Here is a 21,545-nt window from a genome sequence, read left to right as displayed (position 1 = left end):
TAGTTTGATTTTATTTTTTACAAAACGTTGTTGAAATTCATAACTGTTAGATAAGACAGAAAGTCTTATGTCGAGGTTTCAAAGATGAACAAGACATTTAACTTAGACTTTCCAGGATGACAGAGTTGAACTAAGTTAAAGAGATGTTTTAAGGAGAAACAAGACGAAACCTGCCATGATCTAGCTAGTTTGTACGAAAAGCCAAGGTAGGTAGTACTCTCGGTACACTAAGGTTAAGCCTTAAGTGTTTTGTTTAAGCGAGCTAAACATGATAACCTCGGTCATGCCTAAGTCAGACTTAGGCAAGATTAAGATGGTGTACTCTTAATGTGAACCTAAGTTATACTTACATTCATATTAGGAGGCAGAGAGTATGGATGAATCAAATGAATGTGATACTTGTAAGAATTTTTCAGGAAAATTTTATGAGTTATCCGAGATAAGTAACAGTTTTATTCGAGATGTTGTAACCTGAGATGGCAAGGTTACTTGAGATAAGGTGTTATCAAGATGGTATACTTAGACAAATTCATGAAGAACAAAGCATGAAGACAGACAAAGTACACAAGGCACATCAAAGCAGTATAAAGCAACAAGCACCTAACACTTAGTAAAAAATGGACACGCATTTAGAAAAAAAGAACTTGTTTCAGTACATAAGAAGGCACTTCGACCGAGCCAAAAAAAAAAAAGTGTTCAAAGAAAAATTGAAGAAAAGTACAACTGTAAAAAAAAAATTAAAATTAAAAAAAATCTGAAGTATTGGATGTATAAGTAATGTTCTCAAACTACCCCACTTCGGCTATTATGGATGTGTCAATCTCAGCGGACAGAGTGGCAGCCTTCTCAGCTTTGGGATCGGTTGCGATTTCTTGGTCGAGCTTTTTCAGAGTGTCTTCAAGGCTTTTTTCGGCTTCCAGAGTGTCAGCTTTCTTTGATGAAGAACTCTTGGAGACTTCGTCATCGCCTTCACCAGTCAGGTCAAGGACCTGATCATTCAAGGTGGAAGACTTGGCTCCAGTAGTGTCGGCTCCACTTTTGCTTAATTCTTCTTTATTTTCCTCTCCCTCCTCGAACTGGATAAGCGAAGGAAGAAAGAGTAGAGTTAGTTGTGAGAGATCCCAAAGTGGAGAATCCTCGAGAAGGTTGAGCTTCTCTAACAAGGCAGCCCATTCATGTTAATAACCTTTGTTGTAGGCTTGGTTTACTTGTTTGCAGTACTGATCTCGGACATTGGCCTGACCTTGTTTGTAGGCCTTCTTGTTAACCTTTTTGATCTCTTCGTCCTTCTTTGCCAAGGCTTCGGCCAGATGTTGAATGGCCAGGTTAGCCTCTGTCTCAGCTTCCTTAGCAGAAGCCTCGGCCTTCTCAACAGTTTTGTTTGCAACCTTGGTTTTGTCTATGTGTTTCTTTACCAAACCCTCAGCTTGATTCAACTGTTGAAGGAGATTGGCGGCTTCTTAGGTCTTTTTGGTAAGATTTTTTTTCGTCCATACATGATGAGTCAAGAAGTAGTGATCATGCTAAATAAACTACACAAATAGCAAAGCATTAGATAAAATCAGATGGCATCAAGATAAATTTCTAAGTACAAGGTGCTAGAAAACAAAATAAAAAACATACCAGGATAGAGTTGCGCATCATCATGGAAAAGTGCTCATACTCGTTGTACTCCCTGATGTTTTCCATATCGATGGGAAGAAGAAATATTGTGCAAAGAACGGCAGCAACCTTGGGATATTTCTACGCACTGTCCCCAACCTTCAAAGGTCGGTCATTGACAATGATCTCTGGAAACCAAGAATCATCATCAGAGATTTCAAGTCCAAGGGAACGGAAGCACTCCGACTTGGGGACATCGGCAAAGTCAGGGGTTGCCCTTTTATCGTCTTTGACCAGTTTTGAGATGAGGATAGAGTCCTTAAGATCTTTCTATGAAAAGGAAAGGGTAACGGTGACCTTGACCTTGGCCTTGGTTTTGACCTTCTTCATTCTTTGTGGCTTCTTAACTGTTTGTGGAGAAGGAGAAGATTGAATAGTGACGACGTTAAGAAGACCGACTAGAAGATCTTCTGCAACAGCAGGCTTATGACCTATCTCTTTGGCGGTGGCGGCGATAGTGACTCCGATCCAAAGTTTGAAGGCGTGAAGTGCAATGGGTGGATTTTTCGAATCATAAGCCGGTAAGTCTGAGCCTCGGCATTTCCTACTTCTGGTCCTACCTGTAGGAGCATTTGGGGGACGTCAGCGGCGTCGACATTCAAAAGGTGGGACATGCCGTAAGAGAGCCGATGTTAATGGTTGGTCGGCAAAAGTTCTCTATCTTAATGGGGTTGTCTACCCTTCACTTGTGCATACCCATGACCTCGGCTAGGTGGTTTTCATTTTTTTTTTTTTGAAAAATATTCTATAAACCTCGGCGTAACCCTAGGGAGTACTGTGTCACGACCCCAAACCGCCCCTAGTAGTTTGGTGCCGTGATGGCCAGTAATCCGTAATTACCGAAGGCCAACTTTTCAAAACTTAACACAATCAGAGTATGAATATAGGGGGCTCACAAATGCGGAAGCAATAAATCAGTTGCAAATGGTCCATAAGAGCTGTGCGTAGATCAAAAGCAATGCCAAACATTTCCAATTAACTTACAACTTGAATACAACAAGATAAAATACATGTTACATCTTGATCAAAAGGCTTCTCGAGCCGATATATACAAAAGATACAACGAATACAAGTCAAGAAGCATGATTTTCAAGATTTGCCGACATGTAAAACAGGGCACTGCCGACGTAAATACAAAAGTAACGCCGACATATACACGAATCCAAAACAAGCATCCAAAACGAACTAGGCGTCGCCGCCGTCCTGCTCATCACCTACATATATATAGAGGGGTGAGTACAAAACTCAGTGAATGGTACTAAAAATAAAGATTTTGCATGAATAAAGCCGAGGTCCTTCAAAACGAAACACATCAGAACTTTAACAAGACAAAGGATGAACCGTATTCATCAATCAATTATTACTAGTATCCAGAGATGTTTACTGACATAGGCAAAACAAGGGATGAACCGTATTCATCATTCAAGTATCATAACATCGGCAAAACAAGGGATGAACCGTATTCATCATTCAAATATCATAACCATTCGAGTATCATAATATCGGCGAAGCAAGGGATGAACCGTATTCATCATCCAAATATCATAACCATTCGAGTATCATAACATCGGTGAAGCAAGGGATGAACCGTATTCATCATTCAAATATCATAACCATTCGAGTATCATAACATCGGAGAAGCAAGGGATGAACCGTATTCATCATTCAAATATCATAACCATTCGAGTATCATAACATCGGCGAAGCAAGGGATGAACCGTATTCATCATCCAAATATCATAACCATTCGAGTATCATAACATCGGCGAAGCAAGGGATGAACCGTATTCATCATTCAAATATCATAACCATTCGAGTATCATAACATCGGCGAAGCAAGGGATGAACCGTATTCATCATCCAAATATCATAACCATTCGAGTATCATAACATCGGCGAAGCAAGGGATGAACCGTATTCATCATTCAAATATCATAACCATTCGAGTATCATAACATCGGCGAAGCAAGGGATGAACCGTATTCATCATTCAAATATCATAAGCTGTACGATCCGTAATCGTTCGGTCAAAAGTATTGCGAAAGTTTAAAGTCCTCCAATACAAGGGACTTGTGTTACTTAGGCCCGTAGCCCGATTTAACAAGGACCGTATCCCTTACACATAGTACTGCGAAAGTTTAGAGTCCTCCAGCACAAGGGACTTGTGTTACTTAGGCCCGTAGCCCGATTTAACAAGGACCGTATCCTTTACACATAGTACTGCGAAAGTTTAGAGTCCTCCAGCACAAGGGACTTTCCGAGGTTAGCAATCAAATAAGGCCATTTATTCATGCTTAGCAAATACCACGTCAAAACAAACAAAACAAGATTTATCAAAGCAAGTGTAACATAGCTTTATTAGAAATACCACTCACCTAGTTCTTCAGGTGTAGACTCAAAGCAAAGATCAAGGTCCTACAAATCACACGGCAAACCACATCCTCAAAACAAGCTCTATATATACATGCAAATGATCTCGGCATTCTTGCCAGATCCAAGTCAAAGGCAAAGCAAAACAAGCTGGGAGCTTAAACACCGCTCCCGTTCCTCGAAAACACACTGGGTACCGCTCAGGACTAAGCCGAGGTCCCGTTATACAAAGTCAGGAAAAACCTGGGTTTTCCTTTGAAGAATATGAAGAACATGATCATTTGAAAGATGGATGCAAGCTCACAACTTGTTACAAAAATCTAAGTTTTCATGCCAAGAGTGAAAAATAGGGACCTGGGTACCCATTAAAGAAAGGCATGCAAAAACAAGCACAAAACATGATTTTCGTTCCAAACTTTTCGATCAAGATGAGACCTTTTTCAAGAACACATAGAAAACCGTTCTCTTTCCAAAACCAACTTCAAAACGATGCATGACATGCAAAACAAATCCGATCATGCAATGCAGCTAGGTATTCAGCAAGAACAACCAAAGGAGATCAAGATTCTAACCTCGAAACTCGGATCTAACGGTTTAAGCCTCAAGGATCAAGCTTGGAAGACAACTCTCACTCAAGAACTCTTCTCCCTCCTCTCTAGAGCTTCTCTCTCTAAAACAAAGATTTGAGGTAAGAAATGATTTGTTTCAAGGTCTGCCGGCTGCCTTAACAATCAGCTCGGACACGTGGCGTTACCGGGTTGGTTCAGCTCCAAAAAGGTGATTGATGGACAAGACAGGTCTCTGACAAAGCTTATGCAGCAAGCTCGGGTAAGACACATCGGCAACAAGATGACATCGGCTCAAATCAAGAATCCGGCGACAGGATAGCAAAACATCGGCTAGGGAGGACGACACTTGACTAAGCTGTGCCACACCTTGGCCGGGGTGTGCCACATCTCGGCCTAGGCCATACCTGCCTGCGGACAAGGTTCTAGTGCAAAACATCTCGGCAAGGAATGCCCGAGGTGAAGATGGGGTTGAACAAGATCTCAAAACAAGTCTAAGTACAAAGGTTCAAGGGCGGACTAAGCTCAAGGTGATCTCGGCTACGCACACACATACACAAAGCAAGGAACAAATCATGTAAGCAACTTAAGCGAATCAAGGCAAGATAAGACCTTCAAATTAACATAACAAACAAGACCATGCAAGAATGTATGCAAGTATGGCAAGAGTAAGGTGAGGGTTGTTACATACTGGGTTGAAGATTCTGGAAAGCTAAGAGAGATTTTGGGATACAGTTTGTTTTTGATTTCCTTAATGTATATTGTTCTAGCAAAACCCAAATCCTAATCTAATGTGTGCAGGAATAAAGGGTGTCGGCCAAGAAATCTGGAATACATACGAATAACACAGATTTAGAATTTGAAGTTTGGATAAGAAATTGATTCAGAGGATCGGCAAGGTACAGAAAATTGAGAACGCAAAATAAAGAGGAAGAATACAGGCAAGAACATGTCATGAACAGATTCAAATGCGGAAGCTCAATAAGAAAGTAGACATGAATTTAGAAATCAAGCGATGGCAAAAAATCAAATGCAAGTGCAATATGTGTGATGCTTAAGTAATTAAAGAAGAGTATATATTCAAGAACATAAAAAGACTAAAATTAAGAAGAATGAAAGATTTACAGAATGCAATCAGAGAAGCGGATGTTGGAATCTAGTTCGCTGCTATCGGATGGTGCGTTTGATTGGAACGGAATGATGATCTAATCGCCGGAGAAGATGAACAGTGGTCATTGTAGAAAGCTTTGAGGTTTGACAATAGAGGTGTAGAGAGAGAGGCTTTAAGGGAAGAGAGAAAGTTGTGAATGTACAAGTGAAAAGGATATATATATACATATATATATATATAGAGAGAGAGAGAGTATTTCGATGAAATTCAAAAAGGTGGCAAAGACACTGATTTAACCACCTAGGGAAACGTAGGCAACATGTGACAGGATTGATGCAACGCGTTTGACATGTGACGAGTACAAACCAATCAGGTGATGACTCATAGATGAAATGATTGGGGTAATTATTGCATAACAGCTCATGAACAATTAGGATTCTTGATATTCTTGAACTAGCGAGTCATGATCTCGGCTGAGATGTTGATTTGCATGAGAAGGATCATCTTGATTATTGATTCTTGGTTCTTGAATTTCAACGAGTGGACATTTGAGCCCTTGTTTCTTAAAGACGACGAGTCATGATCTCGGTCGGAGGAGTATCTTTAGCATGTTGTTTAGTCAGCATGTCTAAAGATTAGATGATATAGGTTCAATCACCTCAAGTTGCCAAGGTAATAGAACCTAAGGGGCAGTTGTAGGGACGTATTTTTAGGGTCGTGCCAAGTGGCCAAGGTGTTGGCTGAGATGCCACGTGAACGAACTAGATTGCCAAGGTGGTTGTGGTATTGTCAAGATATAGTGCGGTAGTACCAAAATCTGAGATATTTGGATAGAAGACAAGAGTCCTGGATGAGATGAGGCACTTAGTTTGGATAGAGATGAGACTCTTGAGGAGTTCATCTATATCTAACTAAGAGCCCGAGATAAGCATTGTGCTTGAGACCTATAAAGTGAGACTTCTAAGGAACGAGGGCACTGCTAGCTATAAAAATGAGGCACCCTCGTGGGTCTAAGGTACACTTTAATTGAAAGTTGTGTTACTTGTTTAATATCTTTGAGAGATAAGTTGGCTGACTTTATTGTCGGAGTGCCCCTAGGTGGATGACCCACCATGGTATTCTTATCTTCATATTGGCAGGTGTTTGGTTTAATCTATTTTGCCGCATGCTCTCTAGCTAAGTTTCCTGTTTGGTTGTAAGGTCGAAAATCAATACCCACAAATAATTTTCTTTTATATTATGTGACAGTTATCGTGGTATTTTTTGTCCAATTTTGAGCAGAAGTTAGCTTTAAGGGGGAAAATTTCAAATGTGAAGGATCAAAGTAGGAAAAAATAAACTTTAAGGGTAAAATTGAAAAAGTGGCCAAACATACGGGCAAAGTGTACTTTATCTTAAATATATTAGTCTTCATTTAAGATAATATATTATTGTCTAAGTAAAACAAAATAATAATAAAATAACTGAGTTGAAATCAAGCATTTTTATGAGGAGAAAATGTCACGACCCAAACCCGGTATCTAAAGGCTCGGCGTCGTAACAAGATGAAAATAAAATAATTCAAATAATTTTGTAGTCGTAGAGCAAGCGGATAAATTAAATAAATTAAAATAAAATAATTGAGTACCGAATGTTTATTAAAAGGAAACAAGCATAGACATTTGGGCTTTTATTTTATTCCAAATGTTCAATTAGAAAAGTAGATAGTACCAAAAAAAAAGGAAAAAAAAAAAAAGGCACTGTGGTTTATCTCCCGTCTTGATCCTGCTAAGTCTCGTCACCTGAAAGGGATAACAGCTATAAGCACATAGCATAGTGAGAAATATTATACTATGAGTATGGGACACAAAATAACCATGGATAGTTATTTAAGCTAAAATATTAATATAATTTAAGTTGCATAAATAATTTAATTAGGTGACAGAAACTGAAATAAAAATTACGTAAATAACTATAACCACGATACAGAATAGAACAGAAGAGAACAGGGGTCACTAGAGTGACAATCAGAACAGGGATCAATGGATCCATGACGAATAGAGGACCACAAAATGGTCAAACAGGGGCAATGGTTATTTAAGTCTCTTAAGACATGGGACTCCCATGGTGGTACTTACAGAAAATAATTGTTTACAAAATCATCGTCAAATAATTATTAAAGGTTAAACAGACATATCCATGGGTTTCAATTTAAGTGAATAAAGTTCAGAAAATAATCTACGTAATTGAAACATTGACGTAACCATAAAACATAAATTATATAAAATAAATTGTAGTAACTCAAAACATTCGTAAAATATAATATGGTAACTCAAAATATGTTTAAAACATATTATGGTAGCTCAAAGTATAATATAACTCACCTTAAGATTGACCCATAGCCTTTATTTTCCTACTAAAACTCCCAGCTACACTCGCTTCGAACCTTACCTTACTACGAATGGTTTCTAATTCTTTGTTCTTACTTTTGAAGCTTACTACACAAGTATGTCACTATTTATAGGCATGTTTGCATGGGTTCATATCAAGTGGGTTGTTTTAAGTTTGGCCACCTGTGTGACAGGTAGCATTCTCTCTTCCTTATTACGTGGCCTAAGTTGGTACTTACTTAGTCACCATCCTATATATTAGGATGGTGATAAACCACCAATTTTTTTTTTTCTTTTTTTTTAACCTTTGATTTAATTCACATTAGGCCCAAGGTTTTAATAATCTAATTAGATTACATTTTATCACCTACAACCATAACATTTATTATTATTATTATTATTATTATTATTATTATTTACTATTTTTTTAATACTAATAAATAATTATATTTATTGTAGTATTGAATTAAATTTACAAATTCGGGTGTCACATTTCTCCTTTTCTTAAAAGAAGTTTGTCCCTAAACTTGACGTATCTTGGTTTTCGAAGAGGTGTGGGTATTTGGCTCGCATTTGACTTTCAGTTTCCCACGTTGCTTCTTTAACACGATGGTTTCTCTATAAGAATTTTACAAGAGGTATAGTCTTATTTCGAAGGACCTGATTGCGGCGATCAAGAATTTGTACTGGTTGTTCTTCATAAGAGAGGTTTTCTTGAACTTCCAGGTTCTTATAATTGACAACATGCTCTGGGTCCCGAAGATATCAGCGAAGCATCGAAATGTGAAACACATTGTGGACATTGAATAGTTCGGCTGGAAGCGCAAGAAGATATGCCACATGACCAATCCTTTTGAAACGCCCCGAAATAATTCAACATAATCAAACCACATCTATGAACCTTCATTCAATAATGACAATAATTCCTCCATCTTTACATGATTAAATAGCAATATATTATAAAGGTTTCACATGCAATTTATACATTCATTAGTAAGAAAACTCATGAATCTACAGTATGTGAAACACGTAATCTCAAAAACAAGTAAATGCCCTTCAGGGCTTTGAGGGGAAGTTTGAGGCAAGAAATGTGGAGGAAGAAGGTGCAATCTGGCCATCTGTTGGGATTGATCTGGGTTGGAGTGGATGATCATGCCACACACAATCAATGGCCATCTCTATCTCTCTTTCTTTCTCTGTGTTTCTGTGAAATCTGGAATTTTTTTTTTTTTAAATTACTCACCAAAACTTGCATCTCAACCCTTGGAAGTTGAGTAAGACACGTGGCAGCCATTCATGCATCACTGTAGGAGATCAATGTAGGATTTCACTCTAGAGGATCCTTACGCCCTTTTCACACGCAGTATGTTCACTTGACAGCATTTATTACGCATAGGTCAAGGCCACATACCCTACACATTCATAATACTCTTGCTCTGATCAAAGTTGTTTGGAATGATCTAAATAAGTGAACTTTTTAACTTTTTGCGAAAAGATATACAAAAAAATAGAGAAGCGATACGATTCAAAAAAGATAAAAAAAAAAAAATAAACTTATATAGTACATCCCAAACAAACTCACGTAATTTGTATAAAACTTAATCCTAAAATATAGCTATTGAGATAAAGAAAGTCTCACGTTTATATACTATATATTAGTTTCATATCGCTTCACAAATGTCTTTTTCCAAGGAAAATATAAATGCATAGGACACCAAGGAGCTTCTATTAGTGGTTAGAGAAAATAGGTACCCAAAATAACACAACATCAATCAATTTATCCATTCACACTCTCATGATGTTCCTATGTTCTCTCTAAGTGCACATAAAGCTCATAAGAGAGCTATGGCAGAGCTAAGTGTATTGTCAGAGTGTGATACCTTTTGATTTGTTTTGGTTAGTCCGCATCCTATTTTTTCTCGACTAGTGATGTCGGTGTAATAATAAAAAAATATACAAATAATACAGTTGAAAATATATTGGGTACAAATCATGATTATGAGAAGAGATCAGAATTTATGTAAGTTGACAAACTCTGCATACGCCTATGAATCTTTGCTCTTGTTCATTATATTAAATCATGATGTGTGTGGATGTTGATTTCTGACCACATAACTAAACAGGAAACTCAGATGGAGAGTATCGACATAATAGATTAAGTCTGAACAACCTGTTACAAAAAGATAATAATTCGGCAGTGGTTCGTCCATCCGAGGGCACTCTGACGATCAAGTCAGTAATCAAATATCTCTCAAAGATAGCGAATTGTGCTTAAATTTACAAGAAAGCACTTACTGCTCACTGTATATCACACATACCTAAGACCCACGGGGGTGCCCTGCTTTTATGGCCAGCACTGACTTGATCTTTATAGAAGCCTCACTTCAGTAGACTCAGGCTCAATGCTCATCCTGGACTCTCAACTAGATATGGATAAACTCCTTAAGAGCTTTATCTTTATCCAGACTGAGATCCTCCTATGTTCTACGACTTTTGTCCCTTATCCACTCATCTCAGATTCTGGCATCTCCACAAATAAGCTCAGCCTTGTCGAGATCACCTCGTGGCACCTAGGCTGACTCTTCGGCGTCACCTTGGCCATGTGCTGTCATTCACAAAATATGTCCCTACAATGTGTTACACACTACTTGATATCACTAAAATAATAGTGACTACATACACACAAATGTAGATTGAAATATGATAATCTCACTTTCTTTAAAAAGATTCAAACCCTTTTTTCATTTGGCAAATCCTTCACAATTAGTGCAGCAGAACATCTCATATATTAGCTTATCTATCTAGAATATAACAATCTAATTAGTAATTGTGCTAACTCAAACCAAACCATTCACAAGCGAGTGAACCCAAAATTTCATCAAAAAACACCATTACAAATCTATGTATAAAAAACACAATGAACAAATATGAGGAGAGACTTTATTTGATCTGGCACTCTACGTATACAATGAAGTCTATATATAATGATTGAGAAATGCTTTGGAACTTTAAAAATAGAGCTCTAATGGGTGGGACCAACCTATGATGTGATATTTTGACCTTTTTTTATTTATTTATTTTTATTTTTAATATCACATGCATAGAGCTCCATTTAGAACTCTATACCTAGAGCTCTCAATCATTGCCCATAATACCAAAGAGTGAGAATGATGATTTAAGACTGGTTTGACAATTTTTCTTAACAATTATTTTATTTTATTGTTGCTTTTTTCACCCCACTACAAGAAAAGTGGGCTTTAAAAACGGAAGCATTTGCGACGGCACACTTGCCATCTCAAAAAGTAACTTTTTGCGACGGCACAACTTGTTGTTGTGAAAAATGTGAGTTTTTGCGACGGCACAACTTGCTGTCGCGAAAAAGGTGAGTCTTTGCGATGGCACAATTTGTTGTTGCGGAAAAATAGAGTATTTGCGACAGCAGAAATTGCTGTCGCAAAAAAATGAGAGTATTTGCGATGGCAGAGATTGTTGTTGTGAAAAAATAAAGCTTTTGCGACGGCACCAGCTACAATTGCAAAAAAAAAAAAAAAAAAAAGTGGGTTTTTTGCGATTGCCATAGGCATCATTGCAAAAAAAAAAAAAAAAAAAAAAATTATAAAAAAAAATATTGTGGCTTTGAGACAGCTTCATATATATACAGTCACAAAATGGTTTGAATAAATGCAACGGTATTTTTCTGTCGCAAACAAAAAATTTAAAAAAACGATGTTGTTTTGCTCTTTTGATATAAAATTTCTCTTTTTACCTATTTTTTTATTTTCCTGTCTCTCTGTCTCTCTCTCTCTCTCTCTCTGTCTTTGTCTCTGTCTCTGTCTCTGTCTCTCTCTCTCTCATCACTCTTCTCTGGCTGTCTGTCTGTCTCTTTCTCTTTCTCATTTCTCTTTCTTTCTGTGTCTCTCGATCATCTCTCTTCTCTCTATCTCTCCTATCTCTCTTCTCGTTCTGTCTCTCTCGCTCATCTCTCTTTTCTCTGTCTCTCTTTATTTCTCTCACTCATCTCTCTTCTCTCTATCTCTCTTCTCTCTTTCTTTGTCTCGCTCATCTATCTTCTCTCGCTATCTCTCTCGTTGATCTCTCTGTCTCTTTTTTTTTCTATGGCTCTCTCTCATTCATCTATTTTTGATCTCTTTCTCTCTCTCCCTCTCTTTGTCTATCTCTCGTTCATTTCTTGTTTCTTTCTCTCTTTTTTTCTCTCACTCATCACTCTTCTCTCTTTCTTTATCTCTCTGTCTGCTTGTCTGTTTGTCTGTCTGTATGTCTGTCTCTGTCTCTGTCTCTGTCTCTCTCTCTCTCTCTCCTACTATGTTTATCTTGCCCACTCTCTTCCTCTCATCTTCTCTATTTACCAAGCTCCCTCTCAATTTATCGATTCACTACAAGAAAATACACTTTTAGCGTCACTCTCACTCTCTCTTTCTCTCTCTCTCTCTCTTTCTCTCTCGCTCATCACTCTGTCTCTGTTTTTTTCTCTCTCTCTTTTCTATTTGTCTCTCACTCATCTCTCTCTCTCACTACCTATCTCTTCTACCACCTTCATGCTACTGCAAATGTCATTCCACTACCACCACTACTACCACTGTTGCTACTCCACCTCTACGACTACCATTACTACGACCGTCGTCACCACACCACTACCACCACCACTGTCACGACCCAAACCTGCCCCTATAGGTTTAGTATCGTAACCGGCCAGTAATCCTGGGATTACCGAAGGCCTCTGAGACAGATTAACATAATATTAGAGGCTAGCGAAAGGAAATAACAATATACAACGTCCATTGAGTTGTGCAGACTTATATGAGATAGAAAAATTTTAAACTTTTTATATACATATGTACACATTATCTTCAAGTCATTATATATATACAGATTAGACAAAAAGGGACTTAGCCCTATTTACAAAATACACAAGACTTGCTTAACCAAACAAGAAGACAGAACTTAAACTTTAAATCACATAGCGACAATCAATTGACGTATCCGGAACCTCAACGGGAGGCACATAGGTTGGTTGACAAAAATATATTCTAGGCAAATGCCTCTAAGCCTGGTCGCGTGCTTGATCACCTACGTACATAAATAATACAGTGAGCTAGAGCCCAGTGAATAATAGCAGAGTAAAGGGTTTTAATGAATGAGTCCGTACAGATTCAGAATTCATAATTCAGTTTCGTATCAAATTCATAATTTGTCCAGATCATATACAGAAATCATAAGTCATGCGTAAGTATACGCGATACATCCATTAGCATTAACAGAGCAGATACAAAACAGATGCAGACACGTGAGGGTTACGAATAACTAGTTCCATAAAGGAACCTCCGGATTCGGTTAATAGAGAATAAACACGCTGAGCCCCCATGATGGAACCTCCGGTATGGGTAACAGAGTGCAGACAGATTAAGTTCCATAAAGGAACCTCCGATACCGGGTAACAGCCAACAGATATCACATGATGCTAAGGATGTCACAAATACATAATAGAAATTGGACAATCATTCATTATACAGAACATATCAGTTCAGAAAACAGATCTTAATTCAACACATAGAAAATAAATAAAGTTGCACATAACTTTACTATGTTATTGCTCACGGGTAGCCGTAGAAGCAAATCAGACGAACTGGACATATCAGATAAATCAGGCAGACAATGGCGCGTGACCTACACAAGCACATAATATATACACATTGAAATACAACATTACTTCCTTGATCAAACTTGACTTTTCTAGTCTTTTTCCATCCAAATAGTCCGGAGTTCTACTACGCTTATTCTTTCTCATTCAAATAACTCGGGTTCCTATTTCACATATTCTTTCATTACTAAGTCTTTATTTCTAAATAGATTGATCTTTTACTTGGCTTCTTAAACAATTACCACTAGATCAACGATTCATTCTTTAACTAACTAATTTATGTTGATTGGTGGCTTATTAATCTTTATTGAATCATAAATCATGTCTAGAAGGCTTGGAAAGAGATGAGAATAAAAAAATGTGAACTAAATGCAATTTTCTAAAATATGCTGAAAATAGATCTCCGCTCGATTTTCACGCTGGAGCGAGACTTTCCTCGCTTGAGCGGGCATCGTAAATTCTGAAATTTCCAGAATTGCAATTGAAGTTCAAATTTGATATTCAAAGCCTCAAAGCATGAATTTTTGGCACACAAAAATGGAGAGCTATTGTATAATTTAGTGAACACTCTCAATAAAAAAATCATTTATTCAAAGTCATGCTCCAATTGTCCAAATTTAGTTTTAACTCATTTTCTTTATATCAAACCCACAATATTAAAATAGGAATTAGACTTTCCAATTCTTGAAATTACATTACATGCATGGGTTAAAATTTAATTATAAAATCAAAATTTTAGGATTAATTCCAAATTTCCATAAACTTGACTTTCTTAAAACATATCATTCATCTTTTCAAAAAGAACTTGAATGGCTCAATTCCCTTAAAACTCATGTATTGCAAGAAAATACTACAAAATCAAATCAAAACAATTAATTTTTCAAATTAATTTCCACAATTATGAGTCTACTTAATTTCTTACTTAAAACCTTATTTCTTACAAAATCCATGAGACTAATTCCATAACTTCCTTAATTCATGATACATGGAGGATTATCTAAAACGTGAAATTAAAGTTATAAAACTCTTAGAAAAATATTTGCATGTGTGAAATTAGGGTCAAAATTCAAACCAATTACATCCAAAATTCCTTTAGGCCCTGTTTGATTGGGAGATATGAAGATTGGGATTGGATATTATATCCGGTGGGGTCCATATATCCCATGTTTGCAATTTTTTTTTGAAGGGAAAATAATATCCGGTGGGATTGTAGAAAAATGGCTAAGACCCCCAGTGGGGGTCACTGGGGGTCGCCCCTGATTGGCTCAATTTTTTTTTTTTTTTTTTAAGACTTCAGCCACTGGCAGTGTGCCATGTGGCACTGGGGGTGCCCAGTCACTGGGGTCTCTAGCATTGTTGGCCCCCAAAAGTGGAGGATATACAATACCCCCCCCCATTATATCATATCCCCTTGGTTGGGATATGATGTAAAAAGTCCAATTTACCCTTTTGTCTATCTAACATACTATAATTTAATATTTTTTTTGAATTTAATATAATATAATTATTGAATTTAATTTAATATAATATAATATTATTTAATTTAATTTAATATAATTTAATACAAATTTTGAACTTAATATAATATAATATAATATTATTGAATTTAATTTAATATAATATAATTTAATATAAAATTTTGAATTTAATATAATATAATTATTGAATTTAATTTAATATAAATATTATTGAATTTAATACAAATTTTGAATTTAATATAATATAATATTATTTAATTTAATTTAATTTAATTTAATTTAATTTAATTTAATTTAATATAATATTATTGAATTTAATTTAATATAAAATAATTTAATATAAATTTTGAATTTAATATAATATAATATTATTTAATTTAATTTAATATAATATAATATTATGAGGGCAATCTTGGAAATTACTTGTTATATCCCACAATATATTTTGTAAAACAAACATGCATAACATGTATCCAATCTTATATATCAAGTCAACAAACATGACTTAGGGGATATACTATCCAATACCTATATCCTATTCATTATATATCCTGACTAAATCTCACATCATATTATATCCTCCATTTTATATCCAGTGAAACAAACGGGGCCTTAATTCAATATTAAGTTCAAAATGTTCATGAATTCATAATTTCCCAAAATTTGCTCTCCTTGTACCCAAACATGAAATTAATTCTCCAACTTTCTCAAAGATTCATTGATGCATGTAAAGATGAAGCCCAAATTCATGAGGAATAACAGAAATTAAACTTAAAATAATTAATTTCTAATTTATTTTCCATAATCATCCACATGCATGTAACTCATTTCATGTTTTGAACCCAAATCCAAATTAACTTCCATAATTTTGAATCCAATTAAATTCCTTCATCATTTTACTAATTCTTCTTAAATCATGAAATTGAAATTATAAACTCTTTTAAATAAATATTTACATATATGAAATCATGATCAAAATTACTGATTTTATATTTTTCCCAAGCAAATCATAATTTAATTCTTGAATTACTCTAATTTAGATTTTTATTAATTTCCTTCATATCTAACCCAAATTTAAACTTATCAATCTTTTACACATGAATTAAATCTAAAACCTTGAAATTCCAACATGCATGCAAGGATGAGTTTCAATTTGTGAAGAATACTAGAAATCAAACTCGAACTAATTAATTTCCAAATATATTTCCATGATCTTAAAACATAATTCAAAATTTCTTCATCTTCTAACTAATTCCTATTAATTACATGATTTTGAATCCAATTCCATCTTTAATTTCAAGTGTGATACAAGGATTCTACTACAATCAAGGTTAAAATCCTTAACTTTAACCTTCCATGCCTGAATTTCTTTTTAATTCCTTGAGTTCTCTCATTTATCTTCATTTAGATCTCATAAACCCATTTCTCCAAAGCTTTTTCCAGCATAAAAGTTGGACTTCTCTCTCTCACTCTCTCTCTCGGTTCTTCACTCCCTCACCAAACTGTACTCAACAAAAATAGTTTCTGAAGAAGAAAAGGAGTAAGCCTACTTTATCACTTGAAATTGGCACCACAAATACCAAACCCACTTCCTGATTTAACACTATTCACACGTGCACAGGGTTCCAATATTAAAGATTAGAAGGCTCTAAAATTAACTAAATTACTAATTTATGCATTGACTTAATTAAATCCCACTTTTGTCTTAACTAATTATAATTAACACTTGATTAGTACATAATTTAATTAATCACAACTAATCAAAATCCCACATAATTTACTCAGTCTAATTTGACTTCCATTAAAGCCCAATTAATTATATTTAATCTTTATTATTCTGAATCTGATTTTTAATCAAACTCCCAAAAGACTCCAAATATTAAATTAAACTTATTTTCATCCTCAATTTTGATTTCCCAAATCATTTAGGCCTTCAATTTTTGATCAGACACAAAATCTTCGTCAATAAATTACATATTCAAATTAGACACCCCATAACTAAATTTAATTCGTAATAATTACAATTCTTAATCTTCATAACTTAATTAACTTGATTAACTCCAATTAAGATCTAATTAATCGAATCTCAATTTTACTAAACTGAAACGAATATTTAATTAAATTCCCAAATGGGTCCATAATTAAGATTAAATTGATTCAACTTCTTAACTTCACTTTCTTAAGCCATTTGGACCCTCAATTTTTAATTTCAAAATAAATCTTTAATAGAATCATATACGAGTCCGATCCCACAATCTTCATAAATCCCAAATTAAATTATAATACTCGGCAATTAAATTTCAAATCCTCGTAATTAATCAAGTACTAATCATTATACGTGATGTAGTCGTTACAACCACCACCACCACCAGCACTATTGTCACTACTACTACCATTACCTCTCCTCCACTGCCACTCCATCTCCTGTACCACTACCACAACTGCACCACTCCATCTCCTTCGCTATCACTACCACCATTTCTGTCACCTCTTATTCACCACCTCCACTATTACTATCACTCCCTCTTCTCTGCCACAAAAAAATTAGTTCCTGATTTTTAGTAACAAAAAAAAGATAGGCCGCAAAAAAATATTTTTCATTGACCACAAAAAATTAACTTTGTTTTAACAGAAAATATTTTTCATTAAAATATTACCCTTTTTTTACATTAAAATAAAAATGAAGCAAATAGATTTTCAATCTTAATAACTGAAAAAAAAATGAAAAAAAAAAAATCATTAACTACAAAAAATAAATAAAACCCCACAAGTGTGATCAATATATATTCTTAGAAATAGTTCAAATCCCCAAATTTTCCAAATTTCCTCAAATCCTTTGGGGTCTATAATTTATTTTTCCCTCTTCTCTTATTTTCACGTTCACATCTCTCTCTCTCTCTCTCTCCATCTTCGCGCTACTCATCTCACTCTCATTCTGACTCCTCCACCGGTAAGAGCTCGAATCTGCAGAGCATCAATGTCGAAGCAAGGGCCGGCCCTGAGATTTGTGGGGCCTAAGGCGCCCTGTGAAAATGGGGCCCCTCGAATATATTTTTTTTTAATAAAAAATTTGTGCATAAAATGATAAGTATCTACAAATTTTTTATTTAAGTATACTTGAACATATAATCATTAAAATTATAAACTAAAATTTACTTTCATATATTAAGATAGGAAAAAATCAGTATAATGACTCCAAAACATTAAAAATTGGTTTTGTTGCTTTATAGTTTAGCAATATCCAGCTTACAATTAACCCAACGATCACTTAAGTACTACTCTTCTTGCATTTTTAGCTGCAAAATCACTAATTAAGTTTGTATAATCTAATTTATCTACCAAATCCTTTTCAATAGACAATATAGCTAATCCATTCAATCTTTCTTGTGACATTGTTGATCGAAGGTAGGATTTGATCAATTTTAACTTTGAAAAACTTCTTTCTCCAGAGGCAGCGGTAACTGGAATAGTCAATAATATTCTATACGCAATCCAGGCATTTGGAAAACAACCATCCATCAATTTCAAATAATTCATCACCTCAATTGGCCTACTGATTTCTTTTGGCAAAATTTCTTTGAAAACTTTCAACTCAGAAAATAAATCTCTCCCATCAATATCCATAAGCCCATCATGTTTCAAAAAGTCTTCAAGATTAGCATAACAAGTCTTCAAGAACTCATCATTGGTAGAATTTAACTTCTTCAAATCAAACAAAAATCCAAAAGTTTCATCATATATTTGAAAATGCTCAAATCTACTCTTAAGTGAAGAAAGAGCTTGATCTATTATATATATGAAATAATTAACTCTAAAGGATTCTTCAGCTGATTGTGCAATCTCTTCACTAACATTCTCATCAAAATGTTTCTTTCTACGAATGACATGCCTTTCACGAAATGTAGGCTCAATCTCCATTTCAATTGCAACTTCTTTAGCTTCAATCATGGCCTCCAAAAATCCAGTTTCTCTATACTTCTCAAGAAATGTAATGAGTCCTTTTAATTGATGTATAGCAACATCAATATGCATGTCTTCAGCTTGAAATGTCTTGCTAACAGAATTAACAGCAAACAATAGATTGTGCCAAATAATCATGCCAAGCAAAAACTCAAAGTTCTCAATTTCAGATGTAACTAAGGATTCAGCTTCACACTTTGCATTGGGATCATCAGCTTCTTTTTCCAACTGAATTAAAGCATCTCTAATTTGTGGAGCTTGGTACCGTATAGCTTTAACACTTTCAATGCGACTTTCCCAACAAGTTTGTGATAATGGCCTAAGTGTGAGACCTTCCACATTGTCTTTGAAAATTTTTCACCTCTTTGTAGAAGTTGAAAACAACACATATATGCGTTGTACCACTCTAAAGAAATAGATAGCTTTGGAACAAGAGGTAGCCATATCACAAAGGGCAAGATTAAGACTATGACACCCACATGGCGTATAGAATACTCTTGGATTTATTTCAAGTACTCTTTTTTGTACACCTTTGTGTCTCCCTTTCATATTAGAGCCATTATCATATCCTTGCCCTCTTATATCACCAATATCAAGCTGGAGTATGTGCAATGCCTCTCTAAGTACATTAAAAAGTCCTAACCCCGATGTATCATCCACTTTCAAAAATTCTAAAAAGAATTCTTCTACCTTTACCAGACTAGTTGAAACATCTACACATCTTATCACAAGAGCCATATGTTCTTCATGACTAACATTTGGAGTACAATCAAGAATAATTGAAAAATATTTCGCTTCTTTCATTCTTGCCACAATCGTACTCTTTATCTCACTCGCTAACATCTGTATCAATTCATTTTGGATTTTGTGGCCAAGATAATGGTAATGAATTTCACTCATTTGAATACGTTGATTGTGCTCTTGCATTATTGGATCAAATTTAGCAAGCATTTCAATTAAGCTTAAAAAGATTCCATTTCTTTCTTGATAAATCTTCTCATTGTCTACACGAAAAGCTAAATTATTTTTAGCAATAGTGATCACAATAGAAATTATCCTTAGTAACACTTGTCTCCAGTGTTCCCTCTCTTTGTTGATTTGTTCTTGAGCACTTCTATCAATTGTTTCATTCTTCTTCAATCTACTTTCCAACTCAACCCATTTGCTCAAGCAAATAAAGTGCTCATTACTAGTTTTATGACTTCTAAGCCTGTTGCCCATATTCTTCCAATCTTTCAATCCATCAGTAGCCAAATGAACATTGTTCCCATCTTGCTTAAACAACTTGCAACAAAAGAAAAACACTTTGTTTGAAGCATCTGAATATACTAGCCACTTTCTATCCTGCTTCTCTCCATTTTGTAACTGTCGCATGTAAAATGTAGAAGAAAAATGCCTATCTTTGTCATCTAGGGGAAAATTCACACCATTACCTCTTATGGGACCTCTTTCAACTAGTAAATCCCTTAAATTTTGATCAATCTTGTCCCAATTACTAGGGTCATAAATGTTTAGAGGTCCACATTCAACATTGACATCTTCACTTTCATTAGATTCTACATTCCCCAAATCTTCATTCTCATTCTCATTCTCATTCATATGTTCACTAGGTTGTTCAATCACCAAATCATCATTCTCATTATTACTCACACAATGAGTAGGCTCTTCAATTACCAAATCTTCATCATCATTGTCATTTGAACCCAAAATATCTACTTGTTTCTTGGTACCAAAATATTTATCAAGTGCTCTCGATTGAGATTGAATTAATTGTTCTACTTTCATCCTCTTCTTTCTCTTTTCATTTCCAGAACTATACTTCCTAGGAAACATGGCTATAATCACAAACACTTCAATCCACAAATCACAATCCACTGATCTAATAGCAAATAAATTATAAAAAAATAATTTAATGAAACAAAATTAGGGCAAACAAATTATTCAATTAAAACTGATAAATACCTAGATAAAAAAATTAGGGCTAAATTATTTATTCCACTAAAATCTAATGGATAAAGAAGGTAATAAAAAAATTATGGCAAATTTATTATTCCACTAATTGGTAGAGAAAGAATATAAAAAAAAAAATTAGGGCAACTTTATTTAATAAAATCTGATAGTGAGAGAAAGGACTTACATGAGAGAGAGTGTGTGACAGAGAGTGAATCGCCGGGAGGAGGAGTGTGTGAAAGAGGGAGAATGAGTCTATGCTTTCGTCTGCCTGCCTTCAAGAGGGAGAGTGATTCACTTCGTTTTGTTAAACAGAGATTGAAAACTGAAGCACTTCGTTTCATTACTGCTATGCTATTGTGTATTATATTTGTATGTATGGTTTGGGTTGGGTTGGGGCCAAACACATTTTGGGCCTCT

At 35.1% G+C, this 21,545-nt stretch overlaps 1 protein-coding gene across 1 annotated transcript; it reads right to left on the bottom strand.

Annotated features, from left to right (window-relative positions):
- Positions 1 to 18,477: 18,477 nt before the first annotated feature.
- On the bottom strand, positions 18,478 to 21,008 carry LOC145791706 (uncharacterized). Its single transcript, XM_082872125.1, has 2 exons — positions 19,706 to 21,008; positions 18,478 to 19,519 (listed from the first exon to the last, which is right to left on the bottom strand). The coding sequence occupies exons 1-2, from the start codon at positions 21,006 to 21,008 to the stop codon at positions 18,480 to 18,482; spliced, it is 2,343 nt and encodes a 780-aa protein (XP_082728251.1). The 3' UTR covers positions 18,478 to 18,479.
- Positions 21,009 to 21,545: the final 537 nt, after the last annotated feature.

The sequence above is a fragment of the Camellia sinensis genome, chromosome 5 (assembly GCF_055761805.1).
Source record: "Camellia sinensis isolate YWXY chromosome 5, ASM5576180v1, whole genome shotgun sequence".
Classification (NCBI taxonomy): domain Eukaryota; kingdom Viridiplantae; phylum Streptophyta; class Magnoliopsida; order Ericales; family Theaceae; genus Camellia; species Camellia sinensis.
This window is presented reverse-complemented; position numbering and strand designations above follow the sequence as displayed.

Bases quoted from the DNA above. Each gene is read 5' to 3' on its own strand.
- LOC145791706 (XM_082872125.1), bottom strand. From the start codon at position 21,008: ATGTTTCCTAGGAAGTATAGTTCTGGAAATGAAAAGAGAAAGAAGAGG. The intron at 19,520-19,705 runs GTGTACAAAAAA...AAATTTTCAAAG, and splicing joins TATGAAAGGGAGACACAAAG to ACAATGTGGAAGGTCTCACA.